The 18,681-nt window shown below is 45.1% G+C and overlaps 1 protein-coding gene across 4 annotated transcripts; it reads left to right on the top strand.

The window, feature by feature from the left end:
* The first annotated feature begins 2,579 nt into the window (after positions 1-2,579).
* Cdv3 (CDV3 homolog) lies at positions 2,580-17,596 on the top strand. 4 transcript variants are annotated; one of them, XM_038323647.1, is made up of 6 exons: positions 2,580-3,227; positions 4,197-4,273; positions 10,298-10,440; positions 14,177-14,336; positions 14,667-14,669; positions 15,378-17,596. In XM_038323647.1, the coding sequence occupies exons 1-6, from the start codon at positions 2,913-2,915 to the stop codon at positions 15,442-15,444; spliced, it is 765 nt and encodes a 254-aa protein (XP_038179575.1). In that variant the 5' UTR covers positions 2,580-2,912; the 3' UTR covers positions 15,445-17,596. The 4 variants fall into 4 exon arrangements, with proteins under 4 accessions (XP_038179575.1, XP_038179578.1, XP_038179576.1 ...); XM_038323650.1 differs by lacking the exon at positions 14,667-14,669 and having other exon boundaries at positions 15,312-17,596; XM_038323648.1 differs by lacking the exon at positions 14,667-14,669 and having other exon boundaries at positions 2,581-3,227.
* The last annotated feature ends 1,085 nt before the right edge of the window (positions 17,597-18,681 follow it).

The raw sequence follows: 18,681 nt of genomic DNA, 5'->3' as shown, positions 1-18,681 counted from the left end.
ACTCTATCTGAAAAAAGAAAAGAAAGAGACAGAGTGCAGGAAAGCACAGAAAAAGAAGGAAAGAAGAAGAAAGAAGACAGGGACAAGGAAAGCATAAAGACGTTTGGATAATAGATGTCAAACAAAGGCGGTGGTATCAGGCAGGGTTGAACTTGGCCAATACCACAGGAAGATATGTGGTATCACAAAAGGATCCATCCTTGGAGGTTGGGGGAAGGGAACTAATATGTCTGCTTATTAGCCAGGTGTGGTGGCACACACTTTTAATTCCAGCACTTAGGAGGCAGAGGCAGGTGAATCTGAGTTTAAGGACAAACTGGGTCTACAGAGCTAGTTCCAGGACAGCCATGGTTACATGAAACCCTGTCTCAAAAACAAAAGGAAAAGAGAGAGAGAGAGAGAGAGAGAGAGAGAGAGAGAGAGAGAGAGAGAGAGGAGGATGAGAGGAGAGAGAGAGAGAGAGAGAGAGAGAAAGGGGGGAGGAATGGAGGGAGGGAGGGAGGGAGGGAGGGAGGGAGGGAGGGAGGGAGGGAGGGGAAGGGAGGAAGGAAGGGAGGGGGGAGAGAGGAAGGAAGGAAGGAAGGAAAGTAGGTAGGTCTGCTTGTTATTGGCTACAGCTGTAGGGTTGTATTTGCTGGTTTTGTGTGTCAGCGTTGACCCCAGCTAGTCATCAGAAGAAGGAGCCTCAGTTGAGGAGATGCCTCCATGAGATCCAGATGTAAGGCATTTTCTTATTTAGTGATCATTGGGGAACAGTTGAGCCCATGGTGGGTGGTTCCATCCCTGGGCTGTTGGTCCTGGGCTCTATAAGAAAGTTGGCTAAGCAAATCATGAGAAGCAAGCCAGTAAGCAGCACCCCTCCATGGCCTCTGCATCAGCTCCTGCCTCTGGGATTCTGCCCTGTTTGAGTTCCTGTCCTGGATTCCTTCAGTGAAGAACAGCAATGCTGAAGTGTAAGCCAAATAAACCCTTTCCTCCACAACTTGCCTTTTGGTCATGGTGTTTCATCGCAGCAATAGCAACCCCCAAGGGCCTTGTTTTATCCTTTGATATGTTCAGAACTCAGTTCTTCAAAGGCCACGACTAAGGTAGGACTTCTAAGGGGGACTGGTATGGAAAAGGCACCTCTCCATTTACTGGCTGGGTTCTCACTGTCCCAAGGGCGACAGACCTAGGTCTGAGCCATTTCTGCAGTGGTTGTCCCAGCTTTTTCCTCTACCCTTAAGAGGAAGCAGGCGTTTAAAACTACACCTAGACCACACTTCTCATGAGGAAACAAACATCTGATTCTCAGGGCCCCAAGATTAAGTCAGGTGGAAAACGGGTATTTTTGATTCTCACTTCTTTCTCTTCTGGTTGTTTCCTTTCTTTGGCCTCAGATCCAAGATAGGAGCGAGTTAAACTGCACTGGAACTCCAGTCAAGGCAGGAGGTTTCTAGGTGCACTTATGTGTTAAAAAAAAAAAAAAAACTGGGTCATTGTTCAGTTGGTAGTTATTTGAGAGCCTGAGTAGCAAGAACGGAAATCCCCAGCAACACATGATATAGGCAGGGTAGTACATGTCTGTGCTCTGAGCACTTGGGGGGGTGGTGTCAGGATCAGAAATTGGTTATCTTTTCTATGTATGGCATTCAGAGAAGCCTGGATATGCGAGACCCTGTCTCACAAGAAAATACCTCCCTCAAGCAAACAAAAAGCTTTCTGGGTGGGAGATATCAGTAGGTGCAGAGAGAGTGCAGGCCCAGAAAAAGGAGGGGGTTTTGTGTGTGTTTTCTTTTTGTGATGTTGTGGATGGAACCCAGTGCTGATGTGTCTGTTAATCTCTGTACCACTAAATCGCATTGCCAGTCATTCTCCATCTCACAAGAGCTAGCGTTAGAAGGTCAGATCATCTACCCTGACCCTGGGGGACACATTTAGTCTAGGATGAAGTTCAAAATCAGGTCCCTTTCATTTATCTCCTGGATTATTAAAGATCATTCAATAAATGGAACTACAAGTGCTAATCCACTGCTCATCAAAAGCATCCTGATCACAAGCAACTAGGTGCCAGACAGGAGAGGGTGCTGGTACAGAAAATAGGGGGCAGGAGGAACAAGATTGAACACAGCTGGCTTAACACGGTCTCTTTCTTTCCTGAAAGTTCAAATGCCTACCAGGCCACAGTCCTGGCGAGCCGACGCACGTGTACCCTACGCATGCGCGCAACCAAGGCAGACACCGCCCCCTCCGGCTGGTCTTCTTCAGCCAAGTCACCAACCCTCTAAATGCCCGCCCTCAAGGCAAAACCCTTGGCCAATCGGAGGCAGGAGTCGCTAGGACGTCACTCCTTTTGCAGACACCCGCTTCTCCCCGCCCCCATGTCCGGCACCGCCCCGTCGGAGGAACGGATTGTCACCTAAGAGCTCCGTCCCGGCGTCTGATTGGCTCTCCCTGGAGCTCCGCCCCCGTATCCTCCTGCCGCCCCCCCCCCCCCCCCCCCGGCGCGCCCATAGCGGCGGGCGGAACCGAGCGCGCAGGCGCGGCGCTGCCTCTCTCTGCTGGTGGCCCGCCCTCCCTCCTCCCCTCCCTCCCCTCCCCGTCCCCTCTCCCCTCCTCAGGCCCGCGCGTCTTCCTCCCGCACGCGCCGTCGTTAGCCGTGCGCTTGCCGGTGCGCGCCTTCCTCGTCCCTCCGGCAGCGGGGCGGGCGCGACCCTGCTTGGCGCTCGCGGCCCCGGCGAGGAGCGTACCACCGTCCCCCGGAGTGCGGGGGGGGTGGGAGAGCCGACCGCCCTGCCGCCCGCTCCTCGGCGACCCCGCGGGGCTGAGGCGACGCCGCACCCGGCAGCCTGAGCGCACAGCCGGCCTTGACCCAGAGCCCCGAACCGCGAACGCCGCGTCCGCCAGCGGCCCCACCCATCCGGGCCGCGGCCATGGCCGAGACCGAGGAGCGGAGCCTGGACAACTTCTTCGCCAAGAGGGACAAGAAGAAGAAGAAGGAACGGAGCAGTCGGGCGGCCAACGCGGCGAGCGGCGCGGGCGGGAGCAGCGCGGCGGCGGGCGTCAGGCCGGGTGACGGCGGGAGCTTGGGCTCCGGTGCCAGGTCGGGCGACGGCGGGAGCTTGGGCTCCGGCGCCAGGTCGGGCGATGGTGGGAGCTTGGGCTCCGGCGCCAGGTCGGGCGACGGCGGGACCTCGAGGCCGGGCGACGGTGGGAGTACGGGCCCCGCCGGCAAGGCCGTAACGAAGGTAAGGGTTGGGAGGCCGGCGACCGACCGCGTGTGCCCGCCCCCGCCGGCCCTGGAGGCCACGTGACTGGGGCTTCGCCCATCGGGCGGGCTCGGGGTGCCCCCCGGGGCTTCCTTGTCGCCCCCGTCCGCCGTCCTCCGCGCGCCGCGCCCTCTGGGCCACGGGGATTGGGGCGGGCCGCGGTCCCCCGAGTGACGTGCCGTGCTTGGCCGCCGCCTCACTGGAGCCTGCTTGGCACTGGATTTCGGTTTTTCAGGTGTTGTTTTAAGTCTCTGTGCAGCCGGCGAAGTGTGGCTTGTTCTCCCAGCCGCGGCCACAGTGAGCCGGGAATTGAGTTGTGGAATTGCTCTGGATTTTTCTTAGCGGCACTTTCCCCTGCAGTTGGTTTTAAGTAAAAGCGGCGGCAGAGAGGCGTTTGGTGACTAGGCACGTGTCGGGACCTTGCTTGGACTCAGGCTGTACTTTACAATCTAGCCGCTAGACCCATTTTATTTTATTTTTTTGTGACAGAGTCTCTCTGTGGCCTAGTCTCGAATTCACAAAGAACCTGGCCTGGCCTCTGCCTCCCAGTGTTGGGATTAAAGGTTTGTGTCGTACTTCCTGCAATTAAAAAAATATATCACATTCTTATTTGTGTGTTGTGCGAGCTCATGTGTACGCGTGCGGGGGAGTTTGGAGACAACTTGAGGGAGTAAGTACCCCCCCCCCCCCCCCCCCCCCCCCCCCCGTGAGCCCAGAGAATCAGCCTGAGGTCTTCAGGGCTGGCTGCAGGTGCATTTACCGGCTCAAGAATTCAGATGGCCCTTGATCGCTTGGTAAACCTGTTTACCAAGATCTCTAATTAATCCGATGTTTTGCAGATTCCTTTACCAGCTGAGGATTCCTGATGGCTCTTGATCCCTTTTTTTTCCCCTACTCTGAACGTGTTGACCAAGAACTCTAATTAATCGGATGATATTTATTCCACAGGAGGAAGATGAGTGGAAAGAATTTGAGCAAAAAGAGGTTGATTACAGCGGACTAAGAGTTCAGGCAATGCAAATAAGGTAGGGTGTGATTACAAGTGGGGTTATAACCTGTCGCTGGTAAAAGTACTAGGCACATTTTCTTGAAGCCCAGTTCTCCTGATTTCGAGCAAAGGCAGTCCTCTGGTGTCATTAAATTAGCTGCCAGCTCTAAAATCCCATGAGAGAGTTTTGCTACTTGAAGCTGTTTGGATTTTTTAGTTGGCTAAAATGGATTTGAATTTTTAACACGTTTGTGTTTGACCTTAGGTGGCACTCCCCTTCCCCCCAAGTAGCTCCTCCTGTGACTCACAGCTCTCTGAGAACTTACTGTAGATTTCTTTTTAAATGTCTGAGTTAACAGCTGTTAACCTGGGTGCTGGGAACTGTACCTGGTCTTCTGGAAAAGCAGTGAGCTAGCACTGACCTTGAACTCTTGATTTTTTAGTTTCCAACTAAATACACTACCATGTGCTTGCACTTAGTTTTTTTTTTCTGCTTTCTTTTTAAATATTTTATGTGCATTGGTGTTTTGCCATGGGTGTCAGGTCCCCTGGAACTAGAATTAGAGACAATTGCAAGCTATCATGTGGTTGCTGGGAACTGAACCTAGGTCCTATGGGAGAGTAGTAAGTACTCAACTACTGAGCCATTTCTCCATCCTCTTAGTTTTTTTGAGACAGGTTTCTCTGTAGCTTTGGAGCCTGTTCTGGCACTAGCTCTGTAGACCAGGCTGGCCTTGCTCTCACAGAGACCCACCTGCCTTTGCCTCCCGACTTCAGGGATTAAAGGTCTATGCCACCACCCAGCTACAGGTACAGATTTGTATTTACGATGAAACCTTGTATACTCAGCACCCTAGTTAAAAACTTGAACATTCTGTCAATAAAGCCACCACCCTCCTCCTGAGGCCTTGCTTTTCCCTGCCTGCATCCCCAAGGATAAGCACCGTCCTAGCACTGCCCATGAATTCCCTTTAGGATTTACCGTAGAGATGGGATTGTAGATCCTAAGTACTTCTTTCGCTCAGGTCTTAACCTGTGTAACCCAGGATGGCCTTTTGAAGGCTTATCCCATCCCCTCAGCTAATGGTTTTTTTTTTTTTTTTTAAGATTTTTAAGCAAAAAAGGTAAGTATGGGGTTCTTTTGCTTTAAAATTCAAAATTCTTGACTTATTTTACACAAACCAAATGATCTTTAATTTTAAATTGCCTTTGATCAGAAGCTCGCAATTTGTAGAGAATTTCAGTGACCACATGGGAATTACCTGAGTTGGAGAAAATATATTTTAACTCTAAACTGTCCTTTGAAGTCTAGAGCATAGTCTTTATGATTTTAATGTCTGTTGAAAGACCAGCTAGTGTTTTGATGTATGATTAATTAAGTCTATGACACCTAGGCATTAAGGTCCCTAGGTGTTCTACCATCATGTTGTGAGGTTACCAGAGTAAACATTCCTTTTGCTATCAGGGAATTTAGAAAGTATCTTTTGCCTTTAATTCCAGCACTTGGGAGGCAGAGGCAGGTGAATCTCTGTGAGTTCGAGGCCAGCATGGTCTAGAAGAGCTAGAGCTAGTTCCAGGACAGGCTCCAAAGCTACAGAGAAACCCTGTCTTGAAAAAAAAAGGAAAGAAAGAAAATATTTTATTGGTGTGGCTCTGTGTTTTTTGTTTGCTTTTCCCTTTTTCTTTTAAAGATTTATTTAATTATGTGAGTCTGGGTTGGGGACATGCATGCATGCAGGTGCCTGAGGAGGCCAGAAGAGGGCATCTGGTCCCTTGAAGCTGGAGTTACAAGTAGTTGTGAACTGCCTAAGTTCTAGGAACTGAATTTAGAGCCTCTCCAAGAGCAGTATATCTTCTTGGAAGAGGATATTTTAGAAAATAATCCACTGTGCCTGGTGATAGAAGCCTTAATTCCCAGCTACTGAGGAGGCTCAGGAAGGACGATTGAGAAAAATCAGACCTGCCTGAGTTGGAGTGAGTTTAAGGTCACCCTGAAGCAATTTAGTGAGACCCTATCTCAAAAATTAGGTGAAAGTTCCTGTTTTCTTTGTTCTTAGGCTTGAGTTTACAGATTGCTTTTATCTAGAGTTGTGGGTCGTCTGGATGTGGTCCAGTTCTGTGGTAAAGTTAGGCTCTTCTTGGTCTGCTCTTGTTCTTGAAGACTTAAGCGGTAATTTTTGGCCATTTTGAGCTTAGTGGGCAAAAGTAGCACTTTCTTGAGCGGTGGGGAGGAAGGCAGTTTACTTGGTATAAAATTTGGTTTTGTTAAGTTATGGAGAATATTTAAATTGAATTGTTTCTCCAGCAGAATATAAAAGCCTTGCATTTATTCTAACGTTTTTTTTTTTTTTTTGGTTTTTTTTTTTTGGTTTTTCGAGACGGGGTTTCTCTGTAGCTTTGAAGCCTATCCTGGAACTAGCTCTTGTAGACCAGGCTGGTCTCAAACTCACAGAGATCCGCCTGCCTCTGCCTCCCGAGTGCTGGGATTAAAGGCGTGCGCCACCACCGCCCGGCTCTAACGTTTTTTTGAGTTAGGAATTTGCTTTATAGCTCATGCTGGTCTTCCTAGTTTGATTCTCCATCAGCCCTGAGTCCTAGTTATGCACCATTATGCCCAGTTATTTTGACAACTCCCCCCTTTTGTAGTGCTGGGAGTCAGGCTCATGGTTTCACTCACCATAGGCAAGTGCTTTCCCTCCCACTGAGTCACATCCTCAGCCCTCATTTTATTAACTAACATTTTTATTTTTGATTCTTTTTTTTTGAGGCAGGATTTTATAACTTAAACTCTTCATCCTCTTGCCTTTACCTCCCAAATACTTGCTTGTTTAAGACACAGGGACAGTCCCGTTGGACTGTTCAGGTTAGTCAATTGCTGGACTCCTGGATGGAGTACTAAATTATTCGAACTAAAGTAGACTAGCCTTTTTTTTATTTTATTTTTGAGACAGGGTTTCTCCGTAGCTTTTGGTTTCTGTCCTGGAACTAGGTCTTGTAGACCAGGCTGGCCTCGAACTCACAGAGATCCACCTGCCTCTGCCTCCCGAGTGCTGGGGTTAAAGGCGTGCACCACCATCGCCCGGCAGTAGACTAGCTTTTATGCTGTATATTTCATTGTTCTTAGCAGCAGCTTGTCATTGCTCTTCAGTGGTCATTCTAGAAGCTTCGCTGATCTCTAATAGTTTATAGTCTTAAGTGTGTTTTAAAAATTTGTGGTTAGTTTTTCTTTTAAAGTCTCGGGGGATGGGGTGAGAAAAATGGTGTCCTGACTGAATGTGATGGGATATCCATTGTAGTGAGGAGCTGCGGGCAGGCCTGCTTTTCGTCCTGCCCGGCTCTCGGCCACCGGCTAGCTTTACCCAAAATAATTACACAGAAACTGTATTCTTTTAAATACTGCCTGGCTCATTAGTTCCAGCCTCTTACTCACATCTTGACTAACCCATATCTAATAATCTTTGTAACACCATGAATGGTGTCTTACCGGGAAAAATTCAGCATGTCTGACCTGATGGCTGGTTTCATCGCATCTGGCATCTCTCTGAGGAGAGGCACGGCGGTCTGACTAACTTAGGAGAGGCGTAGCATCTGACTGAGCCTTCTACCTCACTTCCTTTTTCCTGTTCTGTCTACTCCACCCACCTAAGGGCTGGCCAAGGCAGTTTCTTTATTAAAACAGACCTTCCCACATCAATGCATATAATACCAGAGTTTGATTTGAGGCAGGGGGATCATGGATTCAAAGACCAACCTTAGCTATACTGGGAGAAACATTCTCTTAAAAAGAGATATGACTTCAATTGATGCTGCTGTTAAACCAAATTGGAGTTTTGCAGTGTGTTCCTGCTTGTTTACTCCTGTACTGTTTTGAGGGCCTGGGGTGCTTTATCTCTCTCCACCTTACTTTCTGAGATAAGGTCTCTTGGTGAACCTGAACCCCACACCATTTTGGCTAGCCAGTAAGCTCCTAGGATACCTTATCTCTGCTTGCAATGGTGGGCTTACAGTGACCATGTAGGTTCAGGGATTTTAAACTCCAGTCTTACTTTTACAGAAAATGCTCTAAACCATATATTCAGTTGAGCAATTGTGATTTAGTGCTTTGGTGAGTAAATAGATATGAAGTGTGGATGAATAACTGAAATTGCTGCTTCAGTATATATAAATGTAAGTGCCATGAAGGTCTGTGTGGGAATCTTCATCAATCTTGGATAGATGAGGTTGTTGGGACATTGCTAGTCAGTTACATCTAGATGTGTACCTATTTTACTTCTAAAGCAATTATAGTGTAAGTATATTGATACATTTTTAAAACAAAAAAGCTTTTTGAAAAAATTCTGAAGTTGGGCTTATGAAGATGGTATATATGTGCAGCGTGTATAAAATGCATATGAATATTAAAGCATCTAGCAATGTTTATGTGCCAGATGGTTTTCTAGATACTATATGTGCTAACTCATTTGCCCTTTATATTCAGTGTGTCATCTTTATTTAAAAGCTAGCTAGTACCACCTTGAAAGCCTGACCAGTAATGAAAGAGGTGGCAGAAAATTTCATCAGTTTCCTGTGCATTGGCACTCAAAAGTACTCATTAAAATTATAATTTAAGGATTTGCTATAGATGTATTGATATTTATGTTTTAGTTAGTTTAAATAGCACAAATATAATTTGTTAGTGTAAGCACAGTATCATTTTAAATGACTGAATAGGTAATATGTTAAAACAGAAAATTGTAGTTTGAATTGACCGTATTCTTCATCTTTTTTTTTTTTTTAATTATGAATTCAGTGTTCTGTCTGCAGGGCAGAAGAGGGCACCAGATCTCATTATGGATGGTTATGAGCCACCATGTGGTTGCTGGGAATTGAACTCAGGACCTCTGGAGGAACAGCCAGTGCTCTTAGCCGCTGAGCCATCTCTTTCCAGCCCCCCCTTCATCTTTTTTTTAAATTACAGTTTATTTTGTGTGAGCATGTTGTGGCATGCATGTCAGAAGATAGCTTGCAGGAGTTGATTCTCCCACCTTGTGGGTCCTGGGGATTAAACTTAAGTCTTTAGGCTTGGTGACAAATGTCATCTGCTCTGTAACTTTTTGTGTTCTTGGAGAAGGCATCACTGAAGTCACCATCCTCAGCCTGTGTGCTGAGGTCACCATACTTAGTCTCCAGATAGGGGTTACTTCTGCTTGCTTTTTTTCAGTATGTGGGATCACAGCCAGGGCAAGCCCCTAGCCCTTGAGATGCAGTCTTAAATGCAGATTGAAGATGAAGTTGTTCCTCTTAGTGGCCATCATTGGTCTTTAAATGGAGTGATTACTTGTAACTAGTGGACAGTGTCTTTAAAGGATTAAAGGATCGTAAAAAGATGGGTATGGTGGTCGACACTTTGAGTCTCAGCACATGGAAGATAGAGGCGGAAGATCAGCCAGGACCATCCTTGGGCATGTACTGAGTTCAAGGCCAGCCTGGGCTTCCTGAGACCTTGCCTCATAAAATCAAGTTAAAAGGGAAGTCAAAAAATTTGTCTTGGATTCTGAATATGACTTAGTTTAATTAGCATACACACACCCTCAAACAAACAAAAAAGTCCCAGACAGAACACTAAGCCAGAAGAAATTTATCTTAACACCTAGGATATAGCTTGCTTTAATTGAAATACTCTTTTGGGGGCCCAGCAGTATGGCTCATTGGATAAAAGTGCTTGCTGTTAAAGCTGATGACTTTGGTTTGCAGCTCCAGAACCTACATGGTTGAAAGAACTGATTCTCAAAAGTTGTGCTTTGACTACACAACTGCAAACACCTTTTTCCCCTAATAAGTTTAGCTGGGCATGGTGGTGCCCAACTTAAGTCCCAGCAGAGGGTGGCAGAGACAGGCAGATCCCTGACATCTACGTCAGCCTTGTCTACCTACATATCTGGTTCCATGCTGGTCAGGGCTGTACCATGTGACCATATTTCAGAAAGGAATGTTCTTTTGTTAATGCTTCATGTGGTGGTACATTCACTCATTAATTCTGGTACTTGGGAAGTTATAAATGTACTTATTTGTTTTTCAATAGTGAGAAGGAAGATGATGATAATGAAAAGAGAGAAGATCCAGGAGATAACTGGGAAGAAGGTGGAGGTGGTAGTGGAGTAGAAAAATCTTCAGGTCCCTGGAATAAAACAGCTCCAGTACAAGCACCTCCGGCTCCAGTAATAGGTAATCCTGTTTTTCCTTCTGAAAGGCTAATGTGTATGTGCCTATTGTGGGGTGGGGTGGGTTGGGAACTTACCATTCCTGGGAGAGGGGGATCTGGATATATATGTTACCAATAAGACCTAAATGGAAGGACTGTAAAAATTACGACATAAGTTTTGTTCACAGACTGTCATGCTAGATAGTTTACCTGCTTAACAAGCATTCAACCTCTAAAGTACATCCTCGGTGCTACTCTTAGTAAGGTCTTGAAACCTGAATTATCAGCAGGAATTTATTTTATGAAGAGAATAAAAGGTCTTTGAAACTAAAAAGAATCTTAAGGATCACTGGGCAGTGGTGGCGCATGCCTTGAATCCCAGCACTGGGGAGGCAGAGGCAGGTGGATCTCTTTGAGTTTGAGGCCAGCCTAGGGTACATACAGTAGAATGAGTTCCAGACAGCCAGGACTGTTTGACAGGGAAACCCTGTGTTGTAGAACAAAAGAACAAAAGAAAACAAATTCCTAGGGACATATTTGTGTGTTGTGCATGAGTGTCTGCATGTTTGTACAGGTGCTTGTGAATGGGCGGAAGCTTGTTGTCATTGTCCACTTAGTTTGTTGAGGTTAGGGCCTCCCAAGGAACCAGGAATTCAAACCAATTGCATTAGCCTAGCTAGCCAGTTTGGTTTTGTGATCCTGTTTCTACCTCTATGAGGGATTATAGGTGACTGCTATGCCTGCCTAGCTTTTACATGGGCCTGATCTCTGGGCCTTATTTGCTCAGCAAACATATCCACTGAGCCTGAAGTTGTTGCTTATTTTTGATGTGCTAGAAATTGAACTAAGGGCCTTACACACACTAAACATATTACTGAACTATGTTTCCAGCTGGCAAATCTTCGGCATTATTTTTTTTTATTATGTATACAACATTCTGCCTTGATGTATGCCCGCTCGCCAGAGGAGGGCGCCAGATCTCAGTACAGATGGTTGTGAACCACCATGTGGTTGCTGGGAATTGAACTGAGGACCTCTGGAAGAGCAGCCAGTGCTCTTAACCTCTGAGCCATCTCTCCAGCCTATTTTTTATTTTGAAACACCATTTTATATGTAGCTCATGTGGCCTTGAGTCCTTGGTATAGCAGGGATGACCTCAAGTCACAGCCACTACCACCCCCTTTCCTGGGATTACGCAGGCGTAAGCTTTCCTGACAACTTTTCTAATTTAAAATGCTTTTAAAATTGTTTTGATTCCTTGAGAATGTCATACAGTATGTTTTGGTAATGTTCATCCTTACTCCTCAAGAGACCTTCCAACCACTTGCTTTTTGGCATAGGTTCTCACTAAGCAGCCCAGGCTAGCTAGCCTCAGATTGTTTGTGCATGCGTGGGTGTTGTGTGTTATGTCTTCATGTGGGTGTGGCCGTTGAGGCCAGAGGCTGACTTCTTGTCTCTTCCTATGTCATTCTACACTTTACATTTTGGTACAAGTTCTCACTGAGTCTAGAGCACACTAAAGACTCTGCTAGCTGGCCAGCTCTCCCCTGGGATCTTGTTTTTCTGTCACCACCCACCCAAGCCTGCGCTGATTACAGGCGGCACATGCTGTCGCTGTGCCTGTTACTTTCCATAGGCTTGGATTATACCAGAAGGAAAGCTTCCATCCTTATTTACTGAGTATCAACATTGCACTTGGGATAGGCACATGTTGCTGCCATGTTATTTTCATGAGTTCTGGTTGACGTAAATTTTAACTTCTCAATGCTTTTATGACAAGCGCTTTACAGCTGAACCATCTCCCCAGGCTCTGAGTGCTGAAGTTAAATACCGTGATAGTGCTGCTTGATTTTTCTCTCTTGAAATTGATAATCTTTCAGGCTGCTCCAGGAATGTACCAGACACACAGCTTTTATAGACTCCTTGTTCTTATGCTTTGGGGTTGGTATCTTTCCTTTTGTGTAAGGTTTCTGAAGCATTTTCTGTGAAGACCAGATGGTAAATACCATGGAGGAGAGGACCTGGTGGTGTCTGCTGCTGTGGCATGGAAGCTGTGTGGACATAACAATGATGGGTGTAGCCTCGTCCCAGTTGTTGGGCAGATATAGCTTGTTTGCTAACTCTTAGTTTTACGTGTTTTCTTTTTTCTGATTTTTATTTCTGTGGTGAGTTCGTGGAGCTGAATCTAGCCATCAGGTTTTTTATACAGAGTCTTTACCTGCCAAGCCATCTTGCTGGACTCCAGTTCTTTTCAAGTCTGCTTAAACCCTCCGTAAACTATAAAAATGCAGCTCCTTTGGAACTGGAGAGATAGCTCATTAGTTAAGTGTTCGAAACTACTGCTTTACTGGAGAACCAGAACTCCTATCCGGGGCTTACAAACACCTATGACTCTAGTTTCAAGGAATTCAGCTCTTCTGTCCAATACGGAGATCTGTACACACACACATACACACACCTTTTTTGTTTTTGTTCTTTTGTTTTTTGTTTTGGTCTTTTCTAGAACATGCTGCCCAGTAGACTTTTGGGAGGTGATGGAAGAGTGCAGTGGTATAGTGGCCACTAGTCACATGTGACAGGCAAATAGAGTCTTTGAGTTGAGGCAGCCAGGGCTACAAAGTGGAGACTGTTCGAAAAAGAAATGAGTGAGCAAACAGGCCAGCTTCGCACTGTCTGCAGATAGCTTGGTCAGAGTTTAAATGGCCAGAATCCACTGTTAAAGAGAACTAACTCCTAAAACTTGTCTTCTGATTGCCGCACTTGAACCCACAATTACACCACCCACAGACACAAATAATTTTTATTTTAAAGCCTCATTTGCCTAATGTGCTGGAACATAATTTAAGTTTTGATTTGGTTTCTCTTTGAGTTGCTCAGGCTTACTTTGAACTCTTATCCTTTCTCAGCCTCCCAAGTACTGATGTTTGAGCATGTTCCACTACTCCCCCCAAAATTTGTTTTGTTTATCCGAAGTGCAGTTTAGATTCTCATTAAAATAAGTAAGCATGTAAGCTTTCCCTTGTAAGCCTATAGAAAACAGTCTTTTAAACTATAAAGACATTGTGTTTCCACCAGTAGCTGATGCAGGATGTCTGTTGTGTTCTCATGGGGTAGGCTATCAGATTTCTGAAAAGAAAGGTTTTGAAAAGTGAAAAATAACAAGGCTTGAAACCACATCGAGGGTCAGCTGGATACAGGAAATAAGTCTTCGTAGAAGAGTTTAAGCTGTTTGGGGGCCTTTTCCTGTTTTCTGATCGAACAGAGAAATTGAACATCCGGTGATCTTAGAGAATGAAATAAAGATAAGGATTGCCTATTTTTAAAATCATCTTTTGAAATTAAAATACTACATGTGCATCTTATTAAATAAATTCTTTAGATAAGACAATTTGTATAGACTACCTTCTGAGTAAAGAAAGTGAATGTCACATTTACTGATAGAAACACCAGGAACTCCGGTGTTGTATTCCAAAAGGTAACCTCTTGAGGACTCCTCATTTCCCCTCCCTCAAGCTGTGACCTCACTCAGAATGCATGTGTGGAGTGTTAGATTTACTCTCAGGGAAGTTAGAGCTCATCTCACCGCCTTAGAGATGAGCAGCTTTCTACTTTGAGTTGTTTTCACAGAATTTTGCTTTTGTTGTCCTGTCCAAATCCCTTCTGAATCAGGCTTTGTTCTCTCATAATTGTTAAATGATCAGGAATGCAGGAAGATGTTACTAGAAGGCCACACATTTGAATAAGTGCCTTATCTATTAGTTACAGAAACCTCGGAGCCGGCAATGCCTAGTGGTGTATATAGGCCTCCTGGGGCCAGGCTAACCACAACAAGAAAAACGCCTCAAGGACCACCAGAAATATACAGTGACACACAGTTCCCATCCCTGCAGTCCACTGCCAAGCACGTAGAGAGCCGGAAGTAAGTATGTGAGGATATGAGTAGGTTCTCTGACCAGGCACTTGGGAACCAGCTGGGACTTCCGTACCCAGGAGGGAAGGAAGACAGAGGGCGGGGGAAGAGTCCTTGGAAAGAGCAAGAAAAGGGATGCTAAAGACAGGCTTTGCTGTCTGCTTTGTTTCTGTCACAGCTGCATTTAGTTAGTTCTTATAAGTACATTATTACTGGCTTGTCCCTTTTAAATATGGAAGCTAGAAATGTAAAACATTTATCATTGCATTTCCAATAAATGGGAATAGAAGAAAGATATTGGCATTTACAAATCTAATACTAAAAATGATCTTATTTCAGCAGGTACTTAAAATGAATGCTACCTGAAGTTAAATGACCACATATGGCACATCTACATCTTATTTAGGGACATGAATTTTCAAAAGTAAATAAAATGGGAAGAAACGTAAATGGCATCAGATGGAAAATTTTTTTGGGTGGCTTTAAAGTAAATCCCAGCCTTTTCGCCTCATTGAGAGCACAGCTGGCTTGAATTTAGACCTCCAGTCGGACTTGCTTCTCTGCTCTGTCCTCAAATGTGTGGGGAGACTGAGAGGGCAGTGACTTGCCACACACCTTTCCTTACCTGATCTAATCAGACCACTCCCCCAAAGCAAAAGGGAGGAGAAATCTTTGAATGATGAGAACATTACTTGATTGAGTAAACAGACACCCTTATGCATAAAGATGTATTATCTACTAACTGCTAAAACTTAGAAGTGAGTCTTAGGAGAAATGTCGTTACACAGCTTCTTTCCTCTTGTCTTCAAGTTGGTCCCAAAATAGTCTGTTCAGAAGATGGGACCTCAGAGCTTCAGTGCAGTAGTACGTGTTTTCTGTTCAATTGAAGCCTTAAAGTGGTTTGATATGGATTTTGTATTTCCTTCCTGTCCAGGATGATTCTTAGGTTTGTTTTTTTGTTTTTGTTTTTTTTTTTAATTCAAGGAAGAATACTTTCAGAATTCCCCAGTGAAGAAGGAATATTTACTGATCACATTTCTTTTCCCTTAGGGATAAGGAAATGGAGAAGAGCTTTGAAGTAGTAAAACACAGACATAGAGGCAGGGAGGAGGTTTAACTCGAGCTAGACAGCCAGCGCGCTGTGCTGGAAACCAGAAGCGCAGCCGCACACAGTACAGTTAAGCAGTGGTCTCTGCTAAGCCTCCCAAGATAACTAGACCACAACTAACCACCAAGAACAGCCACTCAGCGTCTCATATCTGGATCTACAGTGACTGACTGGTGAAGATCTTGATTCCGGTGACTGTCCCTGTCTCACTGTGGAAGATCAAGAGTCACAGCTGATCTTGATGTTTGATGTGTGTTGGATTTAGGGGTGTTTTCATTGTCTTAAATATTTGTGAATTAGATTCAGCTGTGTTTCCATAGTTACTCTGCATATAAAACCAAACCTGCAGCCAGTGGTCATTTCAAACATCTTTATGTTCAGATACTGAGCCTTCGCAAGGTTGACTACCTCAGATTTGCTGCACTTAATTGTGGATTTCATGTGGATCACAACTTCTGCATAAGTTACAGCTATTAGTATCAGTGTGAACCTTGAAACCAACTCTACTGGATTCCTTTCAGGAAGCCTTCAGAAGTCAGCCATCTGGGTTCTGATCTGCTGTAAAAGATGAAGAGTTAAGTGACCTTAATTAACCTGTTCTGTGCCCCACTCTAAGGAATACTCTGTAGGCTGTGGCTACATTAGACTTCTTGGAACAAGCCGCTGTCAAAACTGTTGTGTTTGGATCATCTGTGTGGGGCTGCGATTTATAATTTTAAGTTTTTAGTTGTAGTATGAGGTGACTACAGATTCAATTCAACCAAACTTGGATCCACCAAATGGGGAAAGGGTGGGGGATAGTCTTGTTTCTTTGAATACCTTTTTATTCAGATAGTGCTTGTTCTGTTCCACATTAAGGCCTTGCTTTGACTTGGAGTAAGTTCTTGGAGTAAGTGTATTGTGTGGTAAAATAGCCTGAATGAGGCATTGGAATTGTGAAATGACCTGTGAATTTGCCAATCCCTAGGTGGAACCAGATAGCCTTGGATACAAAGGGCAGCGGGTGCCAGAGGCTCCACTCTGGTGCTGCTCAATCCTCTAATCAGGTCTAAATTGAACTGCTGTGGACAGAGTGGTGTCTGCTCAGGTGGGGAGGGGTTCACTGACCTGTCTTAACATTTCAAAGCAACAGGTGCAAAACCTCACCAACACCCTGAAGTTTCATGAATCTTGCATGGTGTCTGATAAAATCTTGTGTGTGCCCCAAATTTGAAGTTATTGGCTATTTTGTAGATACATTCCTTGTTCTAGACAGCTCTGTTGTCCACCTAGGGAATATTTGCGATGTTCACTTGGAAAGGCAGGGGAATTGCCAGTGATGTATCGCTTCTGTTCTTAGTAATTAGATGTAGCTGCAGTAGTACTTGGCCCTTAAAGAGGGTACTGCTATATTCCTTTCCATCTAATGAAATAGTGTGGCAGTTACCTACTTCCGTGTCCCCAGAAATGGTTCAGTACAAATACTCTTTATTGGCAACTAAGTACATGATGTCAGTGCCTGAGTTTCTCTAATGAATCCCTTTGCCAAATGCAGTTCAGACTTGTTCAGTACTGACAGGAGTGAAAACAGGTAATGAAGGACGCTCTCCCAGCTTGAGACTATGTTGTGCAGTTTGGTGAATGAATGCAGCAGTTAGTGTGGGAAGCAGGAGGTGTTGGCCAGTGTTTCCTAACGAACTGCATGCCATTCTGAGCAGTAATGTTGGCATGATCTGAGCCAGCCCGGAGGAAGTTGGGTGATTAGACATTTGAGATTCTTCGTTGAACTGAAGACTTAATTGGGCACCAGAAACCTTAAAAAGTAATCTCACACCTTGAGACACCTACTTACCTTAAGGTAGGCTCCCCCCATTCCCAAGTCCCATTTTGTTTGGGGTTAAGGTTTGAGAATTGAACGGAGACAGATGCGAAGAGGTTCACTTAATGGCATACTGTACTGGAATGCTGAAGACCTGCACCAGATGTAAATTCCAAGTCTTGTTATATTTTTTTTTAAGATTGTGAAATTATCGAAGTGCACACGAATCAAGTTATAATACACTGTCTGGGTGGATGAGGCTGTCCATTGCACCATTTCTTTCTTTGGGTTCTCAGGCATGGTTCGACAGTGTAAGAACTCTGTAACATTAACATTGAATAAAAAGAAAATCTATGAGTGGTAGATGTGATATTTTCTGTTGACACTCCTTAGCTTAAACTCTGAGAATGGAGAGCAGTGTGGGGCAACTTCTCGGGATGACGACTGCCCTCTATAGTTTGCCGACTTCCATAGAAGCTAAATGGGGAAAGATGTTGTTGACTCATTCTCTAGCGGCTTCAGTAGAGCAGAACTTTGTTATGGCATGGGGGATCTAAAGCCTTTGATCCTGTACACTGCAAGTTTTCATGTCAAAGCCCCCACCTGTTTGGGGCGGGGGGCGGCAGAAGATAGAATGTTTGGGAACCAAGGGACATTTTTCAGAAAGTGATGATTCTCTTTCCATAGTTGGTTCCCAGGGCTTGAACTCAGTTGTCAGGCTGGAAGCAGGGCTTTCTACCAACTCTAGAAAATCTGCTGGGGATTGGAATCTGGTCCCTGAACTACTTATACAAAAATTTAAACACTTAGTTCTATTTCATAAACTGTTTTCTGTGGTCTTGGAGGAGGCCAAAGAAGTTACTGGATTCCCTAGAACAGGTGGTTGTTAGCTTCCATATGGGTTTGGGGAACTAAACCAGGTCCAGAGCAGCCAGTGCTTCACTCTTGATGCTCTGTTTCTCCAGCCTTACCATATCTTTCAAGGCAGCAGCAGTTTTAGGTTTAGTTTATATTATAGTCCTGAATACCTTAGTTGAGGTATATTTGAAGTAATTTTTGGCAATGAAATCTATATATTTACTCGGTACTGGGTTGTGACTTCTTAAAGAAGTTCTTCATGGATGCCTGTGCTTTCGGCATTCGTGTACAGTTCCTGTGGAGACCAGAAGGTGTTAGAGCTGGAGCTGCAGGCATGGGCCTCCCTTTGCAGGTGCTGGGAACTGAAACCTTGTCCTTGGCAAGAACATCAGGTGCTCTTAACCACAGATATCTCTCCAGTTCTGAGACTTCCTTAACTGCTGCTCCAAACATGCCAGACAAAGTACTCTTGGTCTACACAACATTCTCAGCCCTTTTTATCTTTTAATAGTGTTTATGTAGCCGAGATGGGCTTTCCTGCCTTAGCATTGTAGGTAGCTAGGATTTTGTGTATCAGGCCTTAACTTTTT

The sequence above is a fragment of the Arvicola amphibius genome, chromosome 3 (assembly GCF_903992535.2).
Source record: "Arvicola amphibius chromosome 3, mArvAmp1.2, whole genome shotgun sequence".
In the NCBI taxonomy this organism is placed as follows: Eukaryota; Metazoa; Chordata; class Mammalia; order Rodentia; family Cricetidae; genus Arvicola; species Arvicola amphibius.
Note: the sequence above shows the minus strand (reverse complement) of the source record. Positions and strands in the feature narration are given on the sequence as shown.

Coding starts and splice junctions, on each gene's coding strand:
- Cdv3 (XM_038323647.1), top strand. CDS start 2,913: ATGGCCGAGACCGAGGAGCGGAGCCTGGACAACTTCTTCGCCAAGAGG. Junction 4,274..10,297: donor GTTCAGGCAATGCAAATAAG/GTAGGGTGTGAT, acceptor GTTTTTCAATAG/TGAGAAGGAAGATGATGATA. Junction 10,441..14,176: donor ACCTCCGGCTCCAGTAATAG/GTAATCCTGTTT, acceptor CTTATCTATTAG/TTACAGAAACCTCGGAGCCG.